At 47.9% G+C, this 22,179-nt stretch overlaps 3 protein-coding genes across 8 annotated transcripts in view; 2 read left to right on the top strand and 1 right to left on the bottom strand.

Moving 5' to 3' along the window:
- The window catches only part of ASH1L (ASH1 like histone lysine methyltransferase), a 121,993-nt gene extending 110,566 nt beyond the window's left edge, over positions 1 to 11,427 (top strand). For all 3 annotated transcript variants that reach the window (XM_079760917.1, XM_079760916.1, XM_079760918.1), the window contains 9 exons: positions 654 to 902; positions 1,765 to 1,851; positions 3,203 to 3,293; positions 3,724 to 3,862; positions 3,980 to 4,152; positions 4,752 to 4,918; positions 7,183 to 7,223; positions 8,052 to 8,353; positions 8,696 to 11,427. In XM_079760917.1, coding sequence (XP_079617043.1) covers positions 654 to 902; positions 1,765 to 1,851; positions 3,203 to 3,293; positions 3,724 to 3,862; positions 3,980 to 4,152; positions 4,752 to 4,918; positions 7,183 to 7,223; positions 8,052 to 8,353; positions 8,696 to 8,787 — 1,341 coding nt within the window. In that variant the 3' untranslated portion in view covers positions 8,788 to 11,427. The remainder of the gene's footprint in view (positions 1 to 653; positions 903 to 1,764; positions 1,852 to 3,202; positions 3,294 to 3,723; positions 3,863 to 3,979; positions 4,153 to 4,751; positions 4,919 to 7,182; positions 7,224 to 8,051; positions 8,354 to 8,695) is intronic.
- A 122-nt stretch (positions 11,428 to 11,549) lies between these two features.
- RUSC1 (RUN and SH3 domain containing 1) lies at positions 11,550 to 21,815 on the bottom strand. Of its 4 annotated transcripts, XM_079760927.1 has the most exons (11): positions 21,625 to 21,815; positions 19,480 to 20,925; positions 18,791 to 19,201; positions 17,750 to 17,848; positions 17,517 to 17,593; positions 17,219 to 17,393; positions 17,026 to 17,131; positions 16,800 to 16,846; positions 15,597 to 16,146; positions 14,965 to 15,093; positions 11,550 to 13,262 (listed from the first exon to the last, which is right to left on the bottom strand). In XM_079760927.1, exons 2-11 carry the CDS (start codon positions 20,837 to 20,839, stop codon positions 13,094 to 13,096), a joined length of 3,123 nt encoding a protein of 1,040 aa, XP_079617053.1. In that variant the 5' UTR covers positions 20,840 to 20,925; positions 21,625 to 21,815; the 3' UTR covers positions 11,550 to 13,093. The 4 variants fall into 4 exon arrangements, with proteins under 4 accessions (XP_079617053.1, XP_079617054.1, XP_079617055.1 ...); XM_079760928.1 differs by lacking the exon at positions 18,791 to 19,201 and having other exon boundaries at positions 21,625 to 21,813; XM_079760929.1 differs by lacking the exons at positions 18,791 to 19,201; positions 19,480 to 20,925; positions 21,625 to 21,815 and adding an exon at positions 18,105 to 18,732 and having other exon boundaries at positions 11,561 to 13,262.
- PKLR (pyruvate kinase L/R) overlaps positions 18,768 to 22,179 on the top strand; it is a 28,842-nt gene continuing 25,430 nt past the window's right edge. Inside the window, exon 1 of the mRNA XM_079760960.1 lies at positions 18,768 to 18,847. The gene's annotated coding sequence lies outside the window, so the exon portion shown is untranslated. The remainder of the gene's footprint in view (positions 18,848 to 22,179) is intronic.

Below are 22,179 nucleotides of genomic sequence, written 5' to 3'. Positions count from 1 at the left end.
TGAAATACCTTGGAGAGGTATTTGAAGGATAAAAGGCTACTAGATGATGTACTGCTATTTGTAATACTTTAAACAATAAAATAAAATTTTAAAAAATAATACATTTACACTTAATGAAATTTTTTTAAAAAGGCTACTAGATGAAGGAAGAATTGAGAGAGAAAAACAGACAAGTGGGAGAAGAATTAGGTAATGAAAGAGAAAAACAGACAAGTGGGAGAAGAATTAGGGCAATCCTGAATTATAACATGCTTTTTACTGAAACCCAGCTTTCATATATATTTAAAGCTTGGAGCTGTGTCCCTAATATCTGCAAGACAAAGGTAAATGAAGAGCTTCTCCACAACATTATTCTTGTGACATTAATTCATATTTCATGGTCACTGTGTAGTTTATCAAGTGAACAGTAAGACCTGTGAAAGGAGTTGAATGACAGAGCAATAGAAAAAATGGAAAAATTACCATGCAGATTCTAATGTTAATTCATTTTAGTTCAGTTTAAGTTGTTTTCAAATGCCTGGCACTATATTTGATGGTATTGAAAGTCTGTTAACCAAAATGGGAGGATAAAGAAAATCCTGCTACCTCTTCAAGTATAGTTTTAAGCCATATTGAGAAGATCAAACATGATTTCTTTCTTCTGCTTTCTTCAGAAGTACTACGGGCGTAAATCCCCAATTGGAAGAGATGTTTGCCGCCTACGAAAGGCCTATTATAACGCTCGGCATGAGGCATCAGCCCAAATTGATGAGATTGTGGGAGAAACAGCAAGTGAGGCAGACAGCAGTGAGACCTCAGTCTCTGAAAAGGAGAATGGGCATGAGAAGGATGATGATGTTATCCGCTGTATCTGTGGCCTCTACAAGGACGAAGGCCTCATGATCCAGTGTGACAAGTGCATGGTGAGGGTCAGGAGGTGAAGCAGAAACCTAGTCCCGATGAACATACTGACCATACTCAGAGAAGCAGCTCATGCCTCTTTTGGCTTGGCTTGACGGCTTTTTATGAACTTTAACTTTGTCTTGGTTTCTGTTATCCCCCACTGTTCACCATATTGTCTTTCTCCTTTTTTATATCTGTCTCTTTCGTTTTATCCTTTCCTTCTTTTCCTACCTCCCATTTTTTTCTGCCCACCTCCCACTATACATGTCTTACATAATATGGATCAAGAAGAATTATGGTATTTAGGATAGTGCTTTACCCTGCAAAACGTTAGGGGTACTACACTCTGTATAACATTAACACAGATGGAATGTAGTTTATAGAGCTCCTGATGAAAAGTGAAGGCCTGGATTTGAACCTTAGTATCCCAATTTACTGAACTTGTTATCTTACATGGAAAATGGAGCTATGAGTAACACATAGGATTGTTGGGAGAATATAATTAGATAAAGATAAGTAAAAATATTTTGTAACTGTAAAGCCTTTCACAATAATTATGTCATTGATATATGTTATTTAGTAAGTAATAGTTGGGTACTGTGTTCATTCCCCCATTCTCTATCCATCTTCCCATTTTATTTGCCCAGATCTATATATTGTGAACCAATCTGTATACTTGTGTTCAGACAAGTCCTTACTCTTTTTCCCCTATTTTATCATTTATCTCTAATGTTTTACATACCCACTTATCCCTTAGTTCATTCCTGTTTTACTTTACCCTCTCCTATTTGTTAAATATTTTTATTCTTAGCACCCAGGACTTCTCTCAGTAAGTCTTAAGACACCCCTGTTCCCCCCCCCCACGCACTTTTTTTCCTACAGGTGTGGCAACACTGTGATTGCATGGGATTGAACTCAGATGTGGAGCACTACCTTTGTGAGCAGTGTGACCCAAGGCCTGTGGACAGAGTAAGCTGCCCTCTGATAATACTCTGATCTAAAAGTAGGAGATGTAGTATCTGATATTTTATCAACCCTGCTCCTGATGTACTGAATTTCCTTTGATAAATCACTCAACCTCTCTGGGCCTCAGTTTCTTATACTTTACATTGAGAGTAATAATTCTGCCCTTCCTTTCTTAGGAGTGGGATCAAAGGGAAAATAAAATACCTAGAAATATATGGAAGGAATGGTACTCTATGAAACTATGGTGGGTTTTGTGTGTGTGCATTTGTTTGTTTTTATTGATTTTTAGAGAGAGGTAGAAACATCAATGAGAGAGAAACATCGATACGCTGCCTTTTGCACGCCCCCTACTGGGGTTCGAGCCTGCAACTGGGGCATGTGCCCTGATCCAGAATCGAACCTGGGATCTCTTAGTGCATGGGTTGATGCTCAACCACTGAGTCACACCGGCCAGGCAAAACTATGATTTTTATCAACACTCAGCTATTTATAAAAGAAGTAGCTTATAAAGCCCAGAACTTGAGTACTCTAAATACCACTTATGTTAAGCAGTGTTTAAATGAAAAAAGCACTGTACTCAGAGTCAGCAAAGGTTAGCCTTAGCCATACACTCCAGGAGAAACTATAGACTAGATAATTTGCCCAAGTTATTATATGGGCTTTTGATCTTAGCTCTGCCATATTTATGTCTGTGATTTTTTTTTTTTAACGGGTGCTGGTGTTATTTTGAGTAGACAGTTCTTTGTTGTGAGGGATGCATTGCAGAATATTTGGCTTCCTGCCGAAACCGGTTTGGCTCAGTGGATAGAGCGTTGATCTGCGGACTGAAAGGTCCCAGGTTCGATTCCGGTCAAGGGCATGTACATTGGTTGCGGGCACATCCCCGGTGGGGGGTGTGCAGGAGGCAGCTGGTCGATGTATCTCTCTCATCGATGTTTCTGGCTCTCTATCCCTCTCCCTTTCTCTCTGTGAAAAATCAATAAAATATATTAAAAAAGAATATTTGGCTTCCATGGCCCTTGGGCACTAAATACTGTAGTAAACTCCCCCAGTTGTTGTGACCAAGTTTCCCTTCACACATTTTCAGATGCTCTCTAGGTGGCACAGAGCAACCACACAATTAGTGCTTCATAGCATATAGTTTAGGATACTTAGCCTGTCCGCTTTATCTTCTACCTTCATTTTCCCAGTTGCTTTCATCTTTTATTATATATCTGTGATGTATTGAAATGACTAAACAGTAAGTTTTACTTGGTTGGGAATTCTTGGTTTTAGTATCTTCCTCTTGAATAGAGATCAGCAGGCTGGATGTAGTAGTCCCAGCCCTTATCCATTGGCTTTGTGCTCTTATCAGGAGGTGCCCATGATCCCTCGGCCCCACTATGCCCAACCTGGATGCGTCTACTTCATCTGTTTGCTCCGAGATGACTTGCTTCTTCGTCAAGGTGCGTACACAGGAGCTGACCCTACTTGTCAAAACAGACCTTTCTGATTAGTAGGAGGTGTCAGCTGTCTGCATAATAGTCATTGTCTGCATATGACCATTAGTAGCAATAGAATAAAGGTTTTTATATCTTTCAGTCCTTAGGCTTACATGCACTTCCCCTCCACCAAATAAAACTAATGTGGCGAGAACAGGGTCTTATAAAGCTAATTATAAGACTAGGAAGGACATGTAGGATTCTAAAAAATGGAAGACCTCCCTCAGGTCATTCTCATAGTCTAGAGTTGATTATCACCATTAGATTGCTGGTTGAATTTATTGTTTTAGATTTTAACTTCTTTCTATGTAGACCTGGAGCCAGACCAATGGATGCCTAACAGAATTGATGCAGGAATGATTTTAACCTTCTCCTGTGTTCTCTGCCTTCCTAGGTGACTGTGTATATCTGATGAGGGATAGTCGGCGCACGCCTGATGGCCACCCAGTCCGTCAGTCCTATAGACTGTTATCTCACATCAACAGAGATAAACTTGACATCTTCCGAATTGAGAAGCTTTGGAAGAATGAAAAGTATGTGTGGAGGACTTATCTCTTTTCTTCCAGCTCTGCCCTGTCTGCACAGAGCTGAATAAGCACTAGGATCTTGCTAACCAGCTAAACCTCTCCCTTCCCTTTATCTTTTTTCAGAGAGGAACGGTTTGCCTTTGGCCACCATTACTTCCGCCCCCATGAAACCCACCATTCTCCGTCCCGTCGGTTCTATCACAATGAACTATTCCGAGTGCCGCTCTATGAGATCATTCCCTTGGAGGCTGTAGTGGGGACCTGCTGTGTGCTGGACCTTTATACATATTGTAAAGGTAAGTGATCTGGGCAACTTAAGAAATGACCTCCTATCCCCTAGTCATTGAGCTAAAATTGCCTGCTGCATTTTTATTGTCTCTGTTTCATAAAAGATTGTCCAAGGCTAGTCAGAGAGCTATGCTATATTATTTTCTTTCTTTTACCTAGTGCTTGCTACTGAATAATGTTAATTCTCTCTTTTTTATATTTTTTATCTGTAATACTGTATAGTTAGCACTCTGTTAGTATTTGTGGGATAAAGTGTTCATTTCCAAATGTGCTTTCCTTATTTATCTGCCTTTCTTTTCCCATAACTTCCCCATATTCTGCTCTGTTTTTCCTCTAAATCTTTCTTCAAAAATCCTTGCAGCACTTTATCTACATTTCTGGTTTCTTTCCATCCTAAATTATCCCCAACTTGCTATACCCTTTTTCCTTTTTGGTTGCTAGTGTCTGAGAATTCTCCTTTCTCCTGCAGTCACCAAGTGCTTAGTAATAGCTGCAATGTTTCCCTCTTAAAGAATCTAACTGCACTCCCAGTGGTGTGGGGTAGTCTCTGGGCAGCTCGGGAAGAGAAGGGAAAATAAGGCTTATTTAACAGTGTTTGGACCCATAGGAAGACCCAAAGGAGTGAAGGAGCAAGATGTGTACATCTGTGATTATCGGCTTGACAAGTCGGCACACCTGTTTTACAAGATCCACCGGAACCGCTATCCTGTCTGCACCAAACCCTATGCCTTTGATCACTTCCCCAAGAAGCTCACTCCCAAAAGAGATTTCTCTGTAAGTCTCCTTTCTCTCCTAATTGTACATGTCAGGACATTGTAGTTCATACATGGAATTCAGAGTAAGAATTCTCAAGTGGCATCCTGTTTCCATCCCAAACTCTGGAAATCTTTATTTCTGTTTGGGATGTTTGAGCCACATAAATGCATTTATTCTGCATTTTCTGGCATGAGCTGTGTCTCAGGACATTTTTTATTTCCTGACTAAACTTTAGTTGGTTTTTTTCTCTTTTTTTCTCTCACCTCTTTAATCTTTGCCCTTGAGCCCCATATTGTAATTTTTTGTTTTGTTTTCACACCCATAATTTTAAGAAGCAGGTAGAATCAAGAGCCCTGAGAAAATTTTGTGAAAATTATTCAGTGTTTTTTCTTTTTGTCTCTGTATTTAAAATGTAAGGCATCATTATATAAAAATTTTAAAGTACAAAGCATTCAGAAGAAAAAGTATAAGCCCTGGCCAGTAGCTCATTTGGTTACAGGGTCATCCCAATACCCTGAGTTTGCCAGTTCAATCTCCGGTCAGGGCACATACAAGAAACAACCAATGATGCAGGCTCCTCCCCAGCCTGGGCCTTGGTCAGGGCTCATGCAGAAGGCAACCAGTCAATGTGTTGTCTGTCTTTCCCTTTCTCTTCCACTCTCCGTAAAAATCAATGGCAAAATATCCTGGGGTGAGGAGTAACAAAAAAAAAAAGAAGAAGCAACCGATGAATGCATAGATCAGTGGAACAACAAATCTGTCTCCCTCCCTTTCTCTCTCTCTCTCCCTCTCTTTATTTTCTTCTACCTCTCCTTCTCTCCCTACTTTTTTGTCTCTAAAGTCAATCAATAAATTTTAAAAATATATACAGCCATGCACTATATAACAAAGGTGGTCCCATAAGATTATAATGGAGCGAAAAATTTCTGTCACCTAATGATACTGGAGCATCATAGCTCAATGCATTGCTCAGATGTTTGTGGTGATGCTGGTGTAAACAAACCTACTGTGCTGGCATGCATATAAAAGTATAGCACATACAATTGTATACAGTACATAATACTACTTGATAATGATAAATGACTGTTACTGGTTTATGTGTTTACTACACTTTTATGGTTATTTTAAAGTGTACTATTTCTGCTTATTTTAAAAAAAAATTGCTGTAAACAGTATCCCATGTTACACCAGCAGCACCCTCACACATCTCATTTACATTTTTTATTGCATCATTTTCTCATGCTTGATTTAAACTTTGTGTTGTTTTATAAGCTTGGTATAGCCTAAGTGTAAAGTGTAAAGTGCAGTGTTTATAAAACAATAGTTTACAATAATGTTCTAGGCCAGTGATGGTGAACCTATGACATGCGTGTCAGCACTGACACACGTAGCCATTTCTTATGACACGCGGCCGCTGAGGCGGCCGCATGCCAAGGATGAAATATTTGCTGCTCCTGAGGATGAAACATTTGCAACATAATGTTTTTTCCTCAAAGTGACACACTACCCGAGTTATGCTCAGTTTTTTGGCGAAGTTTGACACACCAAGCTCAAAAGGTTGCCCATCACTGTTCTAGGCCTTCACATTCACTCCCCACTCAGTTACTAACTCACCCAGAGCAACTGCCAGTCCTGCAGCCTCTATTCATTGTAAGTACACTGTACAGGTGTACCATTTTTTAATATTTTATAAATTGTTGTGAACATACTCCTCTGATTATTTTATGCCATTCATCATTCCGTAAAGATTTTGGTCACCCATTCATCTATTTGCTATAATGAAACCCTGGATTAGCTCTTCTCATCCTGTCTTCTTGTAAGTGAGCCTGTCAAAATTCATAGCTGTAATTCTGGAATGCTTAGAAATAATCTAACCAGAAAGCAAACCTTTATGTCCCTGTTTTTCCCATTATTATTTTCAGATTTCTCTAAACAGTATTTATTTTATATTCTTTCTACCCACAACCAAGCCCTGCCTCTCATCTAGATTTCTCTGGTCCTATTTGCTCAGTCAACAGCTCACTGATTAGCTTTGAAACCCCAACCTTAACTACTTAAAAGTTGGGATGGGGCAAAAAGAACTGTGAGCCTATTGGCCTACAGATTAATAGAAGTACTGAACTTCTGACTTTAAAACATAGTCACTCAGCTTGTAAGGGCTCCAGCCCTATTTTTTTCTTTCTTTACCTCCCCAGCCCTCTATCATGAGTTAGCCCCAGATTATATGATCCAGCTTTGTCAGCTTCTACTGTACACTCACTGCTTCCTTTTCTTCTCTGCAGCCTCATTATGTCCCAGACAACTACAAGAGGAACGGAGGGCGGTGAGTCCCATGGGGATGTGAAGAGCCTAAGGGGTTTACCAACAACCCCTAAGACTGGGGATTCTCTGACAGAGTAGCCCAATGTTGTGCCAATAGCAAGGGCAGAGAGGGAGATTTTGCAAGGATTACAGATAGAGTAGAAGAGAATTTGGAACAGAACTCCAAATCTAAAAAAGAAAAGTCTCCTTTTTAGATTTCTACAAGCTTTGCCCATTACTCCAAAGTTGATCAACTGTTAAGACCTTTGTCAAGGCACAGTTTTAGCTGAGCAGTTTGAGTTTGTAATTTTTATTTATGTTTGCTTTGTATATAATGGGTATTCTTGGAAAAAGAGCACAAAAGTCTTGTCTTCTTTTTCTGTTGAATGGTGGCATAACAACTGCTTTACCTACTTCAGTCGCTTACCATAAGGGAAAAAATATTGAATAATAGATATGAAAAGAGATTTAGGAAAAGTAAAAACTTCATTTAAATACTTACTGTAGTTGGACTACAAAGTTGTACCATACTTCTCTGTACTCATGAAGCATTCAGAACTAGCTAAGCAATTTAACCAACTCTGGTATATTTTATGAATTTGTTGGATTTCTGAAAGAAAGAAGAAAAATTGAACTTTACAAATCGAAATTAAGTTTCAGAGAAAAGTAATGGTTTGTTCAAATAATAATAAAGTGAAGACCAGAGCCAAGTTCCTTACCTATTGAGCCAAGGCTGTTAACAGCTAGGCTTCAGGGTCTCAAGCCACCCTGAGGTCTCTTCCCTTCATGCCCCATCCAACCCCAAGTGCCCTTCTCAGCCTTACTCTAAGTTCACACATCCTTCTGGCAGATCATCCTGGAAGTCTGAGCGCTCAAAGCCACCCCTAAAAGACTTGGGCCAGGAGGACGATGCTCTGCCCTTGATTGAAGAGGTTCTGGCCAGTCAGGAGCAAGCAGCCAACGAGATGCCCAGCCTGGAGGAGCCAGAACAGGAAGGGGCCACTGCTGAAGTCAGTGAGGGCGGGGAAAAAACAGAAGAAAGTAGTCAAGAAGCTCAATCAGCCTGTACCCCTGAGGAACGACGGCATAACCAGCGGGAACGACTCAACCAGATCTTGCTCAATCTCCTTGACAAAATCCCTGGAAAAAATGGTAAGAAGAATCAGGCTAATATCTAGGATTTAAGGTAAATAGAAAATTAGGGAGATGGAATGAAAAAGAACAACTTCTAATTACTGGTCCGGAATAGAATGTATTCTAAGAAAATGGTATAGTTCTTTTTTATGGGCCTGCTTTTAGTTATATATTGGGAATGAAACTGGGAGGTGAGAAGCTCTCCTTCCTAGAGACCAGCTTTTATACCTAGCTGGAGGAAGGCCTAAATTGCTTATAGGTCAGAAAAGCAATCATTGAAGTCCTCTGATCTGAGAACTCAGATCTGGAGTAAGGAGTAGGCCAGTGGTATTTGATCAGCCTCCTTGGTTCTGTTTTCAGCCATCGATGTGACATACTTGCTGGAGGAAGGATCAGGCAGGAAACTGCGAAGGCGTACTCTGTTTATCCCAGAAAACAGCTTTCGAAAGTGAACCTCAAAAGAATGAGAACCTCAAGCATCTGAGATCCAGTGGAGCTAACAGTCCTGCCTCCTGTTCTCTGAGTGTAGACAGGAGTGGGAAGGGTCCATCCAGCAAGGGGAATGGGGCCATGACGTTAACATTAGGTACTTAATAAACCTTGGAGCTAGTAGAGAGGAAGAGGAAGGGGATCTGTCTAACCAGTTCAATTTAACCTGTTTTCCTCTCCGTTGCTTCATCCAGAAGGTTAATAATAATGTAGGGAGGAAGGCAGAGCACATTGAGGATGACCAAAACTTTTTGGTACTTTATAACACTTGCCCCTCTCCCAGCTTGGGATTTTCTGTCATCCTCTGATCCCACAAGCACTGCTAAGAAGCTGCTTCCTATACCCAGGTATAACTCAGAATCCAAAGGGGTAGGGCCAGGAACCCCACCACCTACCCCATCTGCTTTCTGTAGGCTCCAAGAGCTATCCCAGAGACCTGAGACAGAAACAGTAGCTGGGGCCTCTTTCCAGATCCCCGATGAGGAAAGTTTCTCCTTTCTTGCCCAACGATGTCAAAGTAAAACATGAGCTGATAACTCAAAGCACTTGTAACTGCTGCTCCTCTCCCTACCTCTACTACCCAAAATAGAATCATGGAATAGGGAAGGCCCCCATGGGGTCAGAGGGCACAGTACTTATAATTACCTTGGTTTTAACCTGCCGAACATATTTTTTTCTAACGAGGCCAGGCCTCCCCCCAGCACATGTACAGTTTATGCACTGTGGTTTGTGTGTGTCTGCTGTGCTGTGCGAATGAAGATTCATTTCAAAATAAAATCATTTTAAAACCTATATAAAAATGAACTCTAACCCCCACCAAACAAAAATCACTACATAAACTGTTGAACAGTATTCACCTATCAGAGTATTTGTGAGTGTAGATTATCAATTCAAAACACTACTCTTGTTTTCTTAATTGTACAGTTTTCAATTTTTATCTCTTAAAGAGACAATGTGTTCTCCCTACCCCTAGCTCCATCTTTCCTCCACCCTCCTGATCATCAGGAGGGATATCCAGGGTGTTTCCTTCCTTCCCATTCTCTGGGCCAGAAGTTACCAGACATAATGTCTCTTTAAAAATAAAATTTAAAAAGCTTTGCTTTGTTGTCTTCTCAGACATACATATGCATATAAGTTTTAGATGTTCTTATAAGAGAAAAGATGTTTTTTAAATGTGCCAAGTTGTATGTGTACATATATATGTGTGTGTGTATATATATATACATATGTGTGTGTGTGTGTATATATGTGTGTGTGTGTGTGTATATATATATATATGCTGCGTGATTAGCAAGCAATACAATAGTAAACCAGTCCCCATTACTTTTTTCTAATATTGGACCAATGCTGTCCTAATTGTACATTTTCCCTTATGATGACGACACTCTGACTTGTTTAGGTAGAAACATTGACCACCTTCCATTCCATTGAATCTTTTTTCCTTTTTCTTCTTTCTGTGTCAATCTTGAGGAATAAACAAAAGAGACCGGGGATGCCAAAGATCCCCTTGAGCAGAGAAAAAGCAGAATAAATATTTTATTAAAGAAAAAAGAGAATTAAGAAAATAATTTGGAGTATTTTCTTACTGTAGAGAAGCACTGTACATTACTGAGAGACCTGGGTATAAGATACTCATGTGTGGAGCTGGAAAAATCGCATGTCCAAGCCCATTTGAGTGGTTTCTTTTTTGGTTTTCATTTCAGGGAGCCGGGGAGGGGGTGGGAGGGAGGTGGGGATAGGGGCACTTTGGAAGTCTCCTTTTAGTCAAAAGCAGGAAAGTTACAAGAAAGAGTTTAAAATTCAATATTTCCTTTAATAGTGTTAAACACTAAAATTTTAAAAAAGACAAAAAAAGAAAAACCTTTGTAATATGTGTGAACAGAAGCAAAAGACACTACGCTCTGTCATTTTATCTTTCTTTTGTTGAAAGACTAAAAACTGAAATGTTTTTTAGACAATCAAATGTTAGGTAAGTGCAAAAACTTGTTTTTTCTTACTTGTGTAGAGATTAATGCCTTTTTTTATTTTTCAGTTATTTTATAATAACGAAATAAAAAGATCCCCCTAGCTGCCAGGCGGGTTTTGGTGTTTGAAATGCGGGGCAAAGCACTACATCACTGCAAATAGATACAGTTAGTCTGCATGTCTGTAGGCTGTGTGATTGCGGAAAATATAAATGCTGCTAATATATTTCCTTTTTACAAAAGCATATCTAAATAGATGATTGTTTTGATGTTAATCTTTGTAAATTATGTATTACCAATTTTAACATTGGATGTAATTGCATAAAAAGCTTGCATCTCAAATCCTTAAAAGTCTAGTATTAAATGGAAAAAACTTTTCCTAACTACAGAGTGGTGAGCTTGCTATTTTTTCCTCTTTCCTATCCTCCATTTATCTTCCAGGATCTTCTCCATCCTGTTTCCAAAGAGATCTTTTTAAAACCATATCATCAGGCCCTGACTAACTGGGTTGCTCAGTTGGTTGGAGCATTGTCCTGTACACCAAAAAGGTTGAGGGTTCAATTCCCGGTAAGGACACATATCTGAGGTTGCGAGTTCAATCCCTGGTCAGGGCATGTACAGGAGGCAGCTGATCTATGTTTCTTTCTCTTTCTCTCTCTTTCTCTCTCTTTCTCTCTCTTTCTCTCTCTCTCTCTCTCTCTCTCTCTCTCTGAAACTTTAGAAATCATGACACCCCCCCCCAAAAAAAAAAATCAAAGTAGTCTTCCATATCTACTGTTTTATAACTTCAAACATTATAAAAATAAAACTTCTTTTGCAGTGGTAACTTGAGTACTCCTAATATAACTAGGAATCCCCAGAGGCTCTCAGAATCTAGTTGGTGAAACATCACCCTAAAAAACATCTGAAATGCAAACTGAGGTCAAAATTGAGAGGGCAGCTAAACACAAATGCAAATTTAAAGCAAGGAGCAGATGAATATGAATTGGCCAGGAATGGAGTTTAAGAATAAGTCTTCAAAAATGACAAAAGTATGAGACACTTGAGGCTATTCAAAGCCTGCTCCCGAGTATTTACAAAGTTTTGATCTGTTTTTATTTCCCCTCTCCTATTATTACCTGCCCATTGTCCTCTCCAACCAAGTTCTCCGAGACGAAGAAAAACTTCCAGATATCTTTCCCCTGTATTTCACTTCATAGTTTTCACCTTCCCCCTAACTTTTCTGTTGCCTGGTTATAATTATAGCTTTCTATTCTTCTAACCTTTCAGTGAGCCTACCCCATCCTCAAAGCTCCAGAGCACCTTAACTATTCTCATTTCAGAAGACCGAAACTCATGAACTCCTAACAAAGTTATAAATGTCAAGTTATTGTGCTTTCTGAAATTGTATTACCACAGAATGGTAATGTTAAATAGAAAAAAATCTGTTACTTTTTGCAACCCTTTAATCCTTCATCACCTCAGATACAAATCTAATGAGTATAGTTTCAAGGGCTATGTCTTCCCCATTCTCCCATTATTTACTCAGGCTCCTACCTATCAGTCTCACAAAACAAAGCAATGAAGTCTCGGACTAGAGAGGCACTTCTGAGATTCAGGCACAATTGAGGGGCACTTTTCATTCCTCAGGAAACAGTAAGAACTGACCCTGGGCTTGGAAGGAAGCATCTCCCTTGAGCTTCCTATAAGAGGGCCACCCACAGCCTAGGTCCTCAAACCCACAGTGACACACACACACACATCCAACTCCCACACTTTATTGGGACAAAGGAGGAAGGAGACATAGCCAACACCATAGGCCCACCCACCAGGGGTATCCAGACTTGAACACCTAGGACAACATGAGTACATAATAAATATTGGCAACATGGTTTGGGGGAAGTGGGAGAAGATTCATACACATGAAGGAGACTAGAGACCCTCTAGTCTTGGGAACTGAGGCATATACTGCACTAGCAGAGTACTTACACAGGAAGGTAGATGGAGACTAGATTTCTATTTTGCAGGTAGAAAGGGAGATGTTCCCTTATGCAGATGGGAACGTGGGGAAAAAACTGCAGGGAGGAAAATTGCTTTGTATATATTTGGAAGAAGAGCAGATTTCAACTTACAGATGGGTATGGGAGAGAAGTAGGAAATTTTATTTCACATATTAGCAGAAAGGGATGTGGGAGGAAAGTATCATTTTATAGACAGGGAAATGCTTCTGGGAAAATAAGTTTATAAGGATTCGTGTTCACAGGCCATTCCATTCCCAAGTGACAGGAGGGAGAGACATATGCAGGGAAGGAAAAAGGTCCTAGGCCTAGAGAACAAGAGAGGTATACCCCACAGGTACCAGCCCCTCCATTCCATCCCGCCCACAGCGGAGCCAGTCCTCATCCACAGTGGCGATGACACGCAGCACTTCCCCGCGCTGGAAGCTCAGCTGGTCAGGTCCTGCAGCGGTGTGGTCACAGAGAGCACGGACTGCCCTGTGGGGAGCCAGATGCTGGGATGAAGTGAGGTGGGGGTACCCAGCTGTCCCAGGTTTCATCTTCCCACTGTGTGGAACGTCACTTTGGTTCAGCTCAGGGAACACTGGGATCGTATCTAGCAACATGTGGATTCCCTGTGGGGCCCCAGCCCTCTCCTGAGCTCCAAACCCACTCTTCAGCTACTTATTTGACATGATTTGCACTTCTCTCGAACTTCAAATTCAACATCTGCAAATTAAATAACCCTACACACCAGTCCCTCCTCTTGTGTCCCCTATACGGGTAAATAGCACCACCTTCTACCCAGTTGCTCCCAGCAAAAACCAGGGTCTCATTCCTCATATCCAATCAATTACCAAAACTAGCTTGGTGTTTGTATCTCCCACTACTCCACCTGTCTTTCTCATCAACTCCACTGCCTTCATTCTAGTTTAGCTCTCTATCTTCTCAACCACTACATAAAATCTAACTGGTATCCCTTCACCTCTCATGACCTCCTCCCCAGCTCCATTGTCCACACAGCAGAGATCCTTCAAAAACAAGCAAGCACATCATCCCCCAGCTGATGACCCTTCAATAGCTCCCCCTACCTCACAATGAGGTCTAGGCCTACTGAAGCCTATAGCTTCCCGTCACTGCGCCAACAGCCTCCACTCTGGGCACAACCAGTCATGTACCCATGGTTCCTCACGGCACTTGGGCCTCTCCACCTTTGCATCCTATTCCTTCTGACACACCCTACACCATCACTGGGCCTTCCCTGAGTCTGCAATCTTGGGGGGGAAAGCCCTGTCTATATGGCCCCTTTCCTACAATCTTTTCCATACAGAATTTTTAAAATATGTTTTTATTGATTTTCTTGTTTTAGAGGGAAAGGAATGGAGACACAGAGAGAGAGAGAGAGAGAGAGAGAGAGAGAGAGAGAGAGAGAGAGAGAGAGAGAGAGAGACCTCAATGAGAGAGTAACACCGATTGGCTGCCTCCTGCACAGTCCCTATTAGGGATCGAACCTGCAACCCAGGCATGTGCCCTGACCAGGAATCAAACCAGTGACCTCTTGGTGCATAGAACAATACTCAACCAACTGGCCCACACCAGCCGGGCTCCATACAGAATTTTAACTGCTTGTTTATTCATTGGTATCTCCACTGGACTACAAGCTCCTTGAAGGCAGGGACTCCAATATGGTTATCTTTGTATTCCCTCCCCTAGCATAATGCTTGGCACGTAGTAAGTACTTGAGAAGTATTACTGAATGAATGAAAAACGAGGAAACCTAATTCAATGGGTTAAGAAACCAAAGGAAGCCAGACCCTAAAGCAGAAGCAATCTCTGGTGCCAAATTAGAAGACCCCACTGAAGGGAAGCACAGTCCCTCAGGGTATGCACCTGGGCACATCCAAATACATAGTTATCGTTAACTGGGCACCTCCTCTGGGCCAGATGCTCTTATAAAATTATGTTTAGTCTCTATAACAACCACAATCAAGGTATAAATTATCCTCTCTTTAAGGAGAAGGAAACCAAGGCTCAGAGAAATGAGTTCACACCAATAATAGCAGAAATGTAATGCAAACTAAGCACTGTCTGACTTTACAGCCCCACAGCCTTTTAAACTACCTCCCCTCCACTCTGAAGACAGAAATGCACACACACACACACACGTGCACACTAATGCATTCTTCCCAATCCTCCTTACCGTTGGGTCTGCACCATGCTGGGTGCTGAGGCCTCGAGCTCCTCGGGTGAACTGGGAGGCTCAGAAGGTGCCACCCTCTTCACCAGAGCCAACACGTTCACTGTAGGAGGCAGCCAGCTGGATGGTCTCCTGGAGGAACAGATACAGGGTCACCCACCGAGTTTACCCCACCTCCAGAAAACAACAACAACCCCAGGGCTCTGGAGGGAGAAAAAGGCTGAGCAGCCTGTGTTTCAAAAGATCGGGAGTTGGCCACTGCTGGGGGCAGAGAGACAGTTCGTAAGGGTGATTAGGGAGGTGAAAACAGCTCTACAACACAAAAGTCACTGAAGGACCTCGGAACCAGTACACTCAGAGAGACCTAGAGGATCACTAGAGAGGACCTGAAGCCAGAGCTCAGCAAATGTCTTCTTTTTTCTAAAGAGCTAAATAATAACTATTTTTGGCTTTGAGGGCCAAGAGGCAAAAGGGAGAACATCATATCGGTGCTTATGTCACCATTAAAATGTAACTTATCACGAGAAAACAGACGGCCAACTTCCGACCTAGAGATCACTCTAGTTTCCTACTTGGGTAACTGGGTGACGTGGGATGGAGTCAGAGGTCACGGAGGGGACCAGGTGCCCCAGTACCTGGACTTTAGAGTTCCGCTTTCAGTTTCCGTGAGGCCCCCAGGCACTCCAAACAGTCTCCCCAGCCACACGCCTCTGCCTGGTGCCGCGTCCTCTGTGGGCAACGCTCTCTCCTGTGCTTCCTCGGCCACAGCCCCGTGACACCTGGATCCCCACCGACGAAGGGAGAAGCCCTCCGTGCCCCCAGAGGCATAGACCCGGGAGGCCTGGGTCAGCTGCTCCCACCAGCTGCCGGGTTTGGGAGGGCTTGAGGGGGCTGAAGGGCCTGGAGGGGTCTCCTCAGAAGCCCCACGAAGGCTCTGGGCCAGCCGACCCCCCCAGTGCAGCATGGCTTGCACAGTCTGCTGCAAGGCTGGCGGTGAGCCTGGGGGGGCAGGAGTCTGAGGCGGGCCCAGGGGCAGGTGGTGGTGATGCTCAAAGAGCAGGTCCAAGTGGAAGGTGAGCACCGACAACGGCTGCAGCAGGAGCAGCAGCTCTGTGGACAGGGAGGGGCAGCCACCCCGGGCCAAAGAGAAGAATCCAGTGGGCAGGTACAGGAGGGACAGCAGGCCTGGGGAAAAAGCAGGCTAACATCAGTCCCTGCCCTCAGCCTAGTCCCAGAGGGCTCCCGGCATCAGCCCACCCATCAACAAGCATGCCCCCAGGCCTCATTCTATGCCGGGCACTGGGACAGAGAAGAACATGGTGGGAAACAGGGCTGATACATCCCTGCCCGTGTAAAACCACTGCCTAGAGTGGGAAGCACATACAGAACAAGTGGTGATAAGAAACTGAGTAACAGGAGAACCAGGCCGTGGGAGCAAAAGGGGGGGTGAGGGTTTGCCTAGTCTGAGGGCAAAGTGAAGCCTCACTATATAGAATCTAAAGGATGAATGAACGTTAATGAGGAGGGGCCGGAAGTCCTATTCTAGGTGGAGGAAAGAATCAGAAAGGAAGGCTGTCCAAGAGCCAGGGAAAACCCCAGGCTTAGAGGCAAGAGAAGAAGGCAGAGGCCAATAATCAAGACTGGAGGTGATAGTGAAGATTTGGGTCTTTCCCCCTGTGGACTAAAGGACTCCTTGAAAAAGTTTTAAGCACCAGAGTAATAAGATCACAGAGCAGATTAAGATCATTCTGGCATTCGTGGGAACCAGCAGAACAGACCCCTTTTCCTCCTTCCCTCACAGCCTAGCAACCCCATCCTCCCCCATTTGAACCTCTGACCTGCATCTTCCTGAAGACTGGAAAACCACAGCTCCAACTGCTTAGTGCTGGGGGAGGAAAGGGAACAGAGGCTCAGGGAGGTGGAGGACGCCAGCCCCCTCTAGGTAGGGGGTGGGAGATGAGATTGGAACAGGAGAGGTTGGCTCTAGGAACGTGTAGAATCCCACCTGAGATACCCCTGCAGTCCCCGGGCCATGGGAGGGGCACCGGAAAGAATGCCACTCACTTGAGGAGGCCCAGGATGAAGGCGTGGAAGCGGCTTCTGCTGCTGCTCAGTGGGGCTAGCCGGCTGACCTGGCTATACAGGGTTCCAAAGGACCGGGTGCTGGAGCCTGAGGACAACCCGAGCTGTGAGCCCAGCCCCAGCCCCAGCCCTGCCTCCACCCGGTCCCAGCCCTGGGCCGAGTCCCACACTTCACCTGGCTTCACCGATGCCTCCACCACGCTCCAGGGGTTGCTCCTGCGCTGCCCAGTGATGAGGTCCTTTCGGAAAGGCTTCAGCCCGTCAGCCACCAGGGCATGGAGAGCCGGACAGAGGGTGGTCAGCACCAGGTGCCCCACATCTGGGCTCAGCCGGCTATCCCCCAACTGGGCCTGGAGGCAGCGCAGTGGGCATGGGTCCAGAGATACCAACAGCGCGCTTCCTGTCCGAAGTTCTGCGCCCCCAGAGCTACATTCATCTCCTCAACCCCAATACCCTCCCACAGACCACTTCACCTTCTGAACCAAGTTTCGGGCCGCCCCAAAGTGCGAGATGATTTTATCCACTGAGGCGCTGACGGCTATCAAGAGACCTGGGGAGGGGGAGGGGAGGGGAGAGAAGCATCAAAGCCCCTGTCTCCCAGGAATACCCAAGGGACGAGGAGACACCGGTTTATGCAGTCTGACCCTGTGAGGGGGGGCCACCGTGCGGGGCAGTTGATTCTGAAGCCAGGGTTGGGGTGTCCTACCTTTCTTCTGCTCCTGCAGCTGGCCGGTCCCACTCTGGGCTTCTGCCATCCACAGTCGCTGGGCCCCGGGGACACCGGCGAAGGACCAGGAACTGCGGACTGCGGGGAGGAAAGCAGAACGCGTGACCCTTACCCAGGGTTATTGCAGGCCTCCAAGCTCCAGCTCAGGTCACCTCCTGCGGGTCCAGCACACCCAGCCCCTGAAGGCTTGGGAGAGGGGACACAATGCTGGGTCCAGCAACGGGCAACGCGACCCGGGACCCCGGAGTGAAATTCTGCTCGGATCTCAGCACTCGCCTCCCCTGTCCACCCCAACCCCCCGTTTCCATGACCTTCTTCAGGGCCCAGCTCCCACCTCCGCGATCCCGGAAGTCCAGGCGCAGGGACAGCCGCGCTCACCTCCCGCCCGCCCGCGGGGGCCGATAGGGCAGGAGCTGACAGGGCGAGGGAAGGGAGGGGCACCTTGGCCCGCCCCGGGCCTGCGTCCGGCCCCCGAGAACGGAAGAGCACGTGGGGAGCCCGGACCAATGAAAAGACAGACAAACGAGAAAGGAAAGGAGAGGGTGGGAGCGGAGATCCAAGGGCTGGGAGGCTAGGAGGCACCGGAGAGGGGAAACCCAGGTCCTACTCCGGCATAGCTGCGGAGGGCGCCCCCGCAGCCCGCGAGAGGCTGGTCTGGTCGGAAGGCGTGGCCAGGACCTCTTCAGCCGAGAGAGTTGGGGCGCTTCACCCTGCACGTTTCCCTAGCAAGGTGGCGGTCAGGCCCGACGGCACTGGCCAGGGAATTCCACAGCGGGGCACCCCAGGTCCCTATGCGTGGGCTTGCTGGAGGCCCTTAAACTGAGTTTGAAGCCGGCGGAGCCAGACGCCCAGAGCCAATGAACTCTCTAGGAACCGGCCCGGCCGAAGGGCGGGGCGGAGCCGGTAACCCGGATGAAACCACAGCCGAGGAGGGAGCCGAGCTGCGGAGGGGGCGGGGCGGGGCGGGGCGGGGCGGCCCGCCGGGGGCGTGGCCTACGGGGCCGCCCGGGGCCGTCTTACGTAGCCTGAGAGGAGTCGGTGGGCTCCTGGTCCAGCGAGGGGCCTTCGGCGGACGAGGTGGCGGTGGCAGCGGGGGGGCGGGTACCTGGCGGGGTGGGGGAGCCGCGGCAGGGAAGGTGCTGCTTCTGGGAAAGAGCGGGGACAGCAGCAGGGCCAGCTCGGGGCTGGCCAGGCAGGACAGGGCCCCCCGCGCCGGGGGCGAGTAGGCTCCCACAGGGGACAGGCGGACCGGCAGCAGCTGCTCCTCTGGGGAGCTGGGCGCCCCCAGCAGCCGCAGCCCCGCGCCGGGCCAACCCGCCAGAGGCGCTAGGAGCAGAGACCCAGCTGTGCCCGCGCCCCCACCCTCCAACAGGGGGCGCCCGTCGGCCGAGAACCGGAAAACCAGGGGCCGAGGGACCAGGAGGGGACGGGCTGCAGGCGGGATTGGCGGGGCAGGTGCGAAGGGAAAGGAGGGCAGCGGATGGGCAGCCAGGCAAGGAAGGGCGGGAGAAAGAGGGAGCAAAGAGTTAGTCCCGTAACCCAACGGCCCACCCAGCTTCCCTTTCCCGGAGCGCTCCCTGGTAGAAGGGGACCGGGAGGATGGGTGACAGAAAGGGGGTGGGGGACACAGGGAGACGGGCTGTAAGCTTCGGAGGCTTGGGCAAGGCCGGAGCCCCGCCCTCCTCCCGCGGCCTCCTGCGGCCTCTTACCCTCAAGGCCCGCCTGCGCACCGGGCTCCTCCGGCTCCTCCGGGGCTGGGGCCTTCTCGCCAGGCCTGACCTCCCTGCCCTCCCCGGGCTGCCCCTCCGCTATAGGCTGCAGCCCCGGTCGGTTCTTCTTCCTCCGGGGAGGAACAGGTGGGGGTGGGGGCCGGGGCGGGACCAAGGCCCAGCCAGCTGGGGGGTCTCGGGGCGGGACTGGCGGGGGCGGGGCCCGGCTCCGGGACCTGAGTTCCTTGAAGGTGGTGACTTCCCGGGGAGCCGCCGGGGAGCCGCCCAGCGACCCGGTGGGGGGCTGCTCGCTGTCGGGCGAGAAGACTATGAGCCAGTCACTGCGGTCTTTCTTGGCCTGCGTCACGAGGGTCAGCCCCGGGCCCCGCTTGCGCTTCTGGGCCAGCTCATGGAAGGACGTGATCGTCCGGTGGGGCACCGGCTCCTCGCTGACGTCACTTCTCCGTCCTCCATCACTCTTCTCTGCGTCTGCTTTCAAGCCAGGATCGGTTATTCCTGTATTGGTTTTCCAACCGGAGTCAGATTTTCCAGGTTCAGCTTTCCAACTAGAGTTAGTATTCCCATTGATTTTCCAACCAGAGTTATTGTTCTCGGTGATTTTCCAGCCGGCTTCAGTTTTCTCTGTGTCAATTTTCCAAATGGGGTTGATTTTCCAACTGGGTTCCGTTTTCCCAGTGTGGATCTTCCCGTCATCGGCCTCCGAGAGCTCGGAGGTCAGGAGGTCCTGCTCCCCACCCTCCTCCTCCTCCTCCAGCCCTGGGTAAGGGAGTTCCTGGCAGGTGGTCAGGGCATTGCAGTTGGAGTCCAGGCCAGGGCCGGGCGGGGAGGAAGCTCCCGAGCAGGAATCAGGAGAACAGCAGAAGCTGTCGGGAGAGCAGGCGCCAGGGCCGGTGGAGACCAGAGGGGAGCCCTGCTCCAGCGGGATGATGCTAGGCTGAGGGTGGACGTTTTGGTCACCAGGGAGGTCCCGCGAGTAGACTGAAATGGGGGACTCATCAGGGCTAAGATCTGAGCAGGAGCTGAGAGAGGAGGAGCAACCCGGGTCCGAGGGAGAGGCAGCCCCCTCTTCCTCCTGTGCGGGGTCCTGCCGGGTTTCTAGGCCTGGCCCGTGCTCCTGGCAGCAACGGCAGGGCACCGCTGGGCTGTTGGAATTGGCATCCACCAGCGTCCCGCTGCAGGAGCCCTGGCTCTCCTTGCCCCCTGCGTCCCCCGGGGGAAAGGATGTGCTCAAGGGCCCCTCCCTTAGCTCAGGACGGCGAGACAAATGCAGGCCCAGAGAGACATGCTGGAGGTGGATGTGGTTGAGGTTGCAGAGTAAAGCCCTCTGAGGGGACAGCATAGTGCCAGCGGCGACGGGATGGCCTCTGGAGAACCAGGAAGACCGGGCCTCTCACATCCGCCTACCTGGCAACCGCAGATTCTGACCTAGAAGACAGGGATGGTGAAACCCAGCCAGTGAGGGTGCGGACCGCTAGGACACAGAGGTGACTGACAGCGGGAGCAGGCCTGGGGAGGCGCCGGCTGCTTTAGACCATATTCAAATGAGATGCAAATGACCATCCACCAGCCTTTAGTTTCCTCTGCAGTGTTTGCAGGTGGAATCGAATGTAACCCCCCGGGAGTGGGGCGGCGGGGGCTGGGGCGGGGGGGGGGGGTGGGCTAGGCGAGTGGCATCAGAGAATGCGGCTGCGCTTTGGATCCCCATGGAGGTGCGGGCGCGAGGGGCGGGGGGGCCTTGAAAAAGGATGCGGTCCAGAATGGACCCTCGGTCCTCTTGGCTGCAGTCACTCCCAGAGTAAGGGGCCAAGGGCGGCCCTGCCCAAATGCTCTGAAATGGGGGAGGAGGGGAGCGCGTCTGGCTGGTTAATGCAGGAAAGGGGCGGGCATGGGGGATGGGGATGGAGCAGTAGTCTGCATGTCCAGCCGGCCCGCACGGACCGCACAGGGCTTCAGTGTGCAGCCCCGACAGAAACCGGGCTAGAAACCGGGGTTTCTGTCCATTCTCTCCGTACTTGTCTATCATCCAGCCACCACCCCACCCCTATTCATTTTTACTGCTCCCTCTCCTGCCCCACCCCTCATGCAGATCCATTCACCCACACCCCCAGACCGAGCCCTCCTCACCCCGGTTCTGCAACTGCTCCAGGCGTTGAGCTCCTCTGCGGCTCACACAGTCCCCGCACTGACTGGAGGGAAGGGGTGCGGCTGTAGGACAACCCGCCCACGCTGCGCAGCCGCGCCCCTTCACGCATGGGCGTGGCGTGGCTCAGACCCAGCCCCCTGCGCTTGATGTCTTGCCCGAGTCACCCACCTAGGCCTGTCTGTTTTGTGTTTTTTTTAAATATATTTTATTGATTTTTTACCGAGAGGGAGTTAGAAACATCGATGAGTGAAACATCAATCAGCTGCCTCCTGCACGCCCCCTACTGGGATGTGCCCGCAACCAAGGTACATGCCCTTGACCGGAATTGAACCTGAGACCCTTCAATCTGCAGGCGACACTCTATCCACTGAGCCAAACCGGTCAGGGCGGCCTGTCTCTTTGATATGTTCTAAGTTTGTTAGAGGTCCGGAAGTCATGACCCACAGTCCTGGTTTCTGAGGAACCACCTACCTATTCTGACAGAGCTGCACCCCTGGCTGGTCCGCGCAAGAACAGAACCACAAGGTTAGATAGTA

The sequence above is a fragment of the Cnephaeus nilssonii genome (genome assembly GCF_951640355.1).
Source record: "Cnephaeus nilssonii genome assembly, chromosome: 21".
In the NCBI taxonomy this organism is placed as follows: Eukaryota; Metazoa; Chordata; class Mammalia; order Chiroptera; family Vespertilionidae; genus Cnephaeus; species Cnephaeus nilssonii.
The sequence above is the reverse complement of the archived record's forward strand: the minus strand, read 5'-3'. Positions and strand labels throughout refer to the sequence as shown.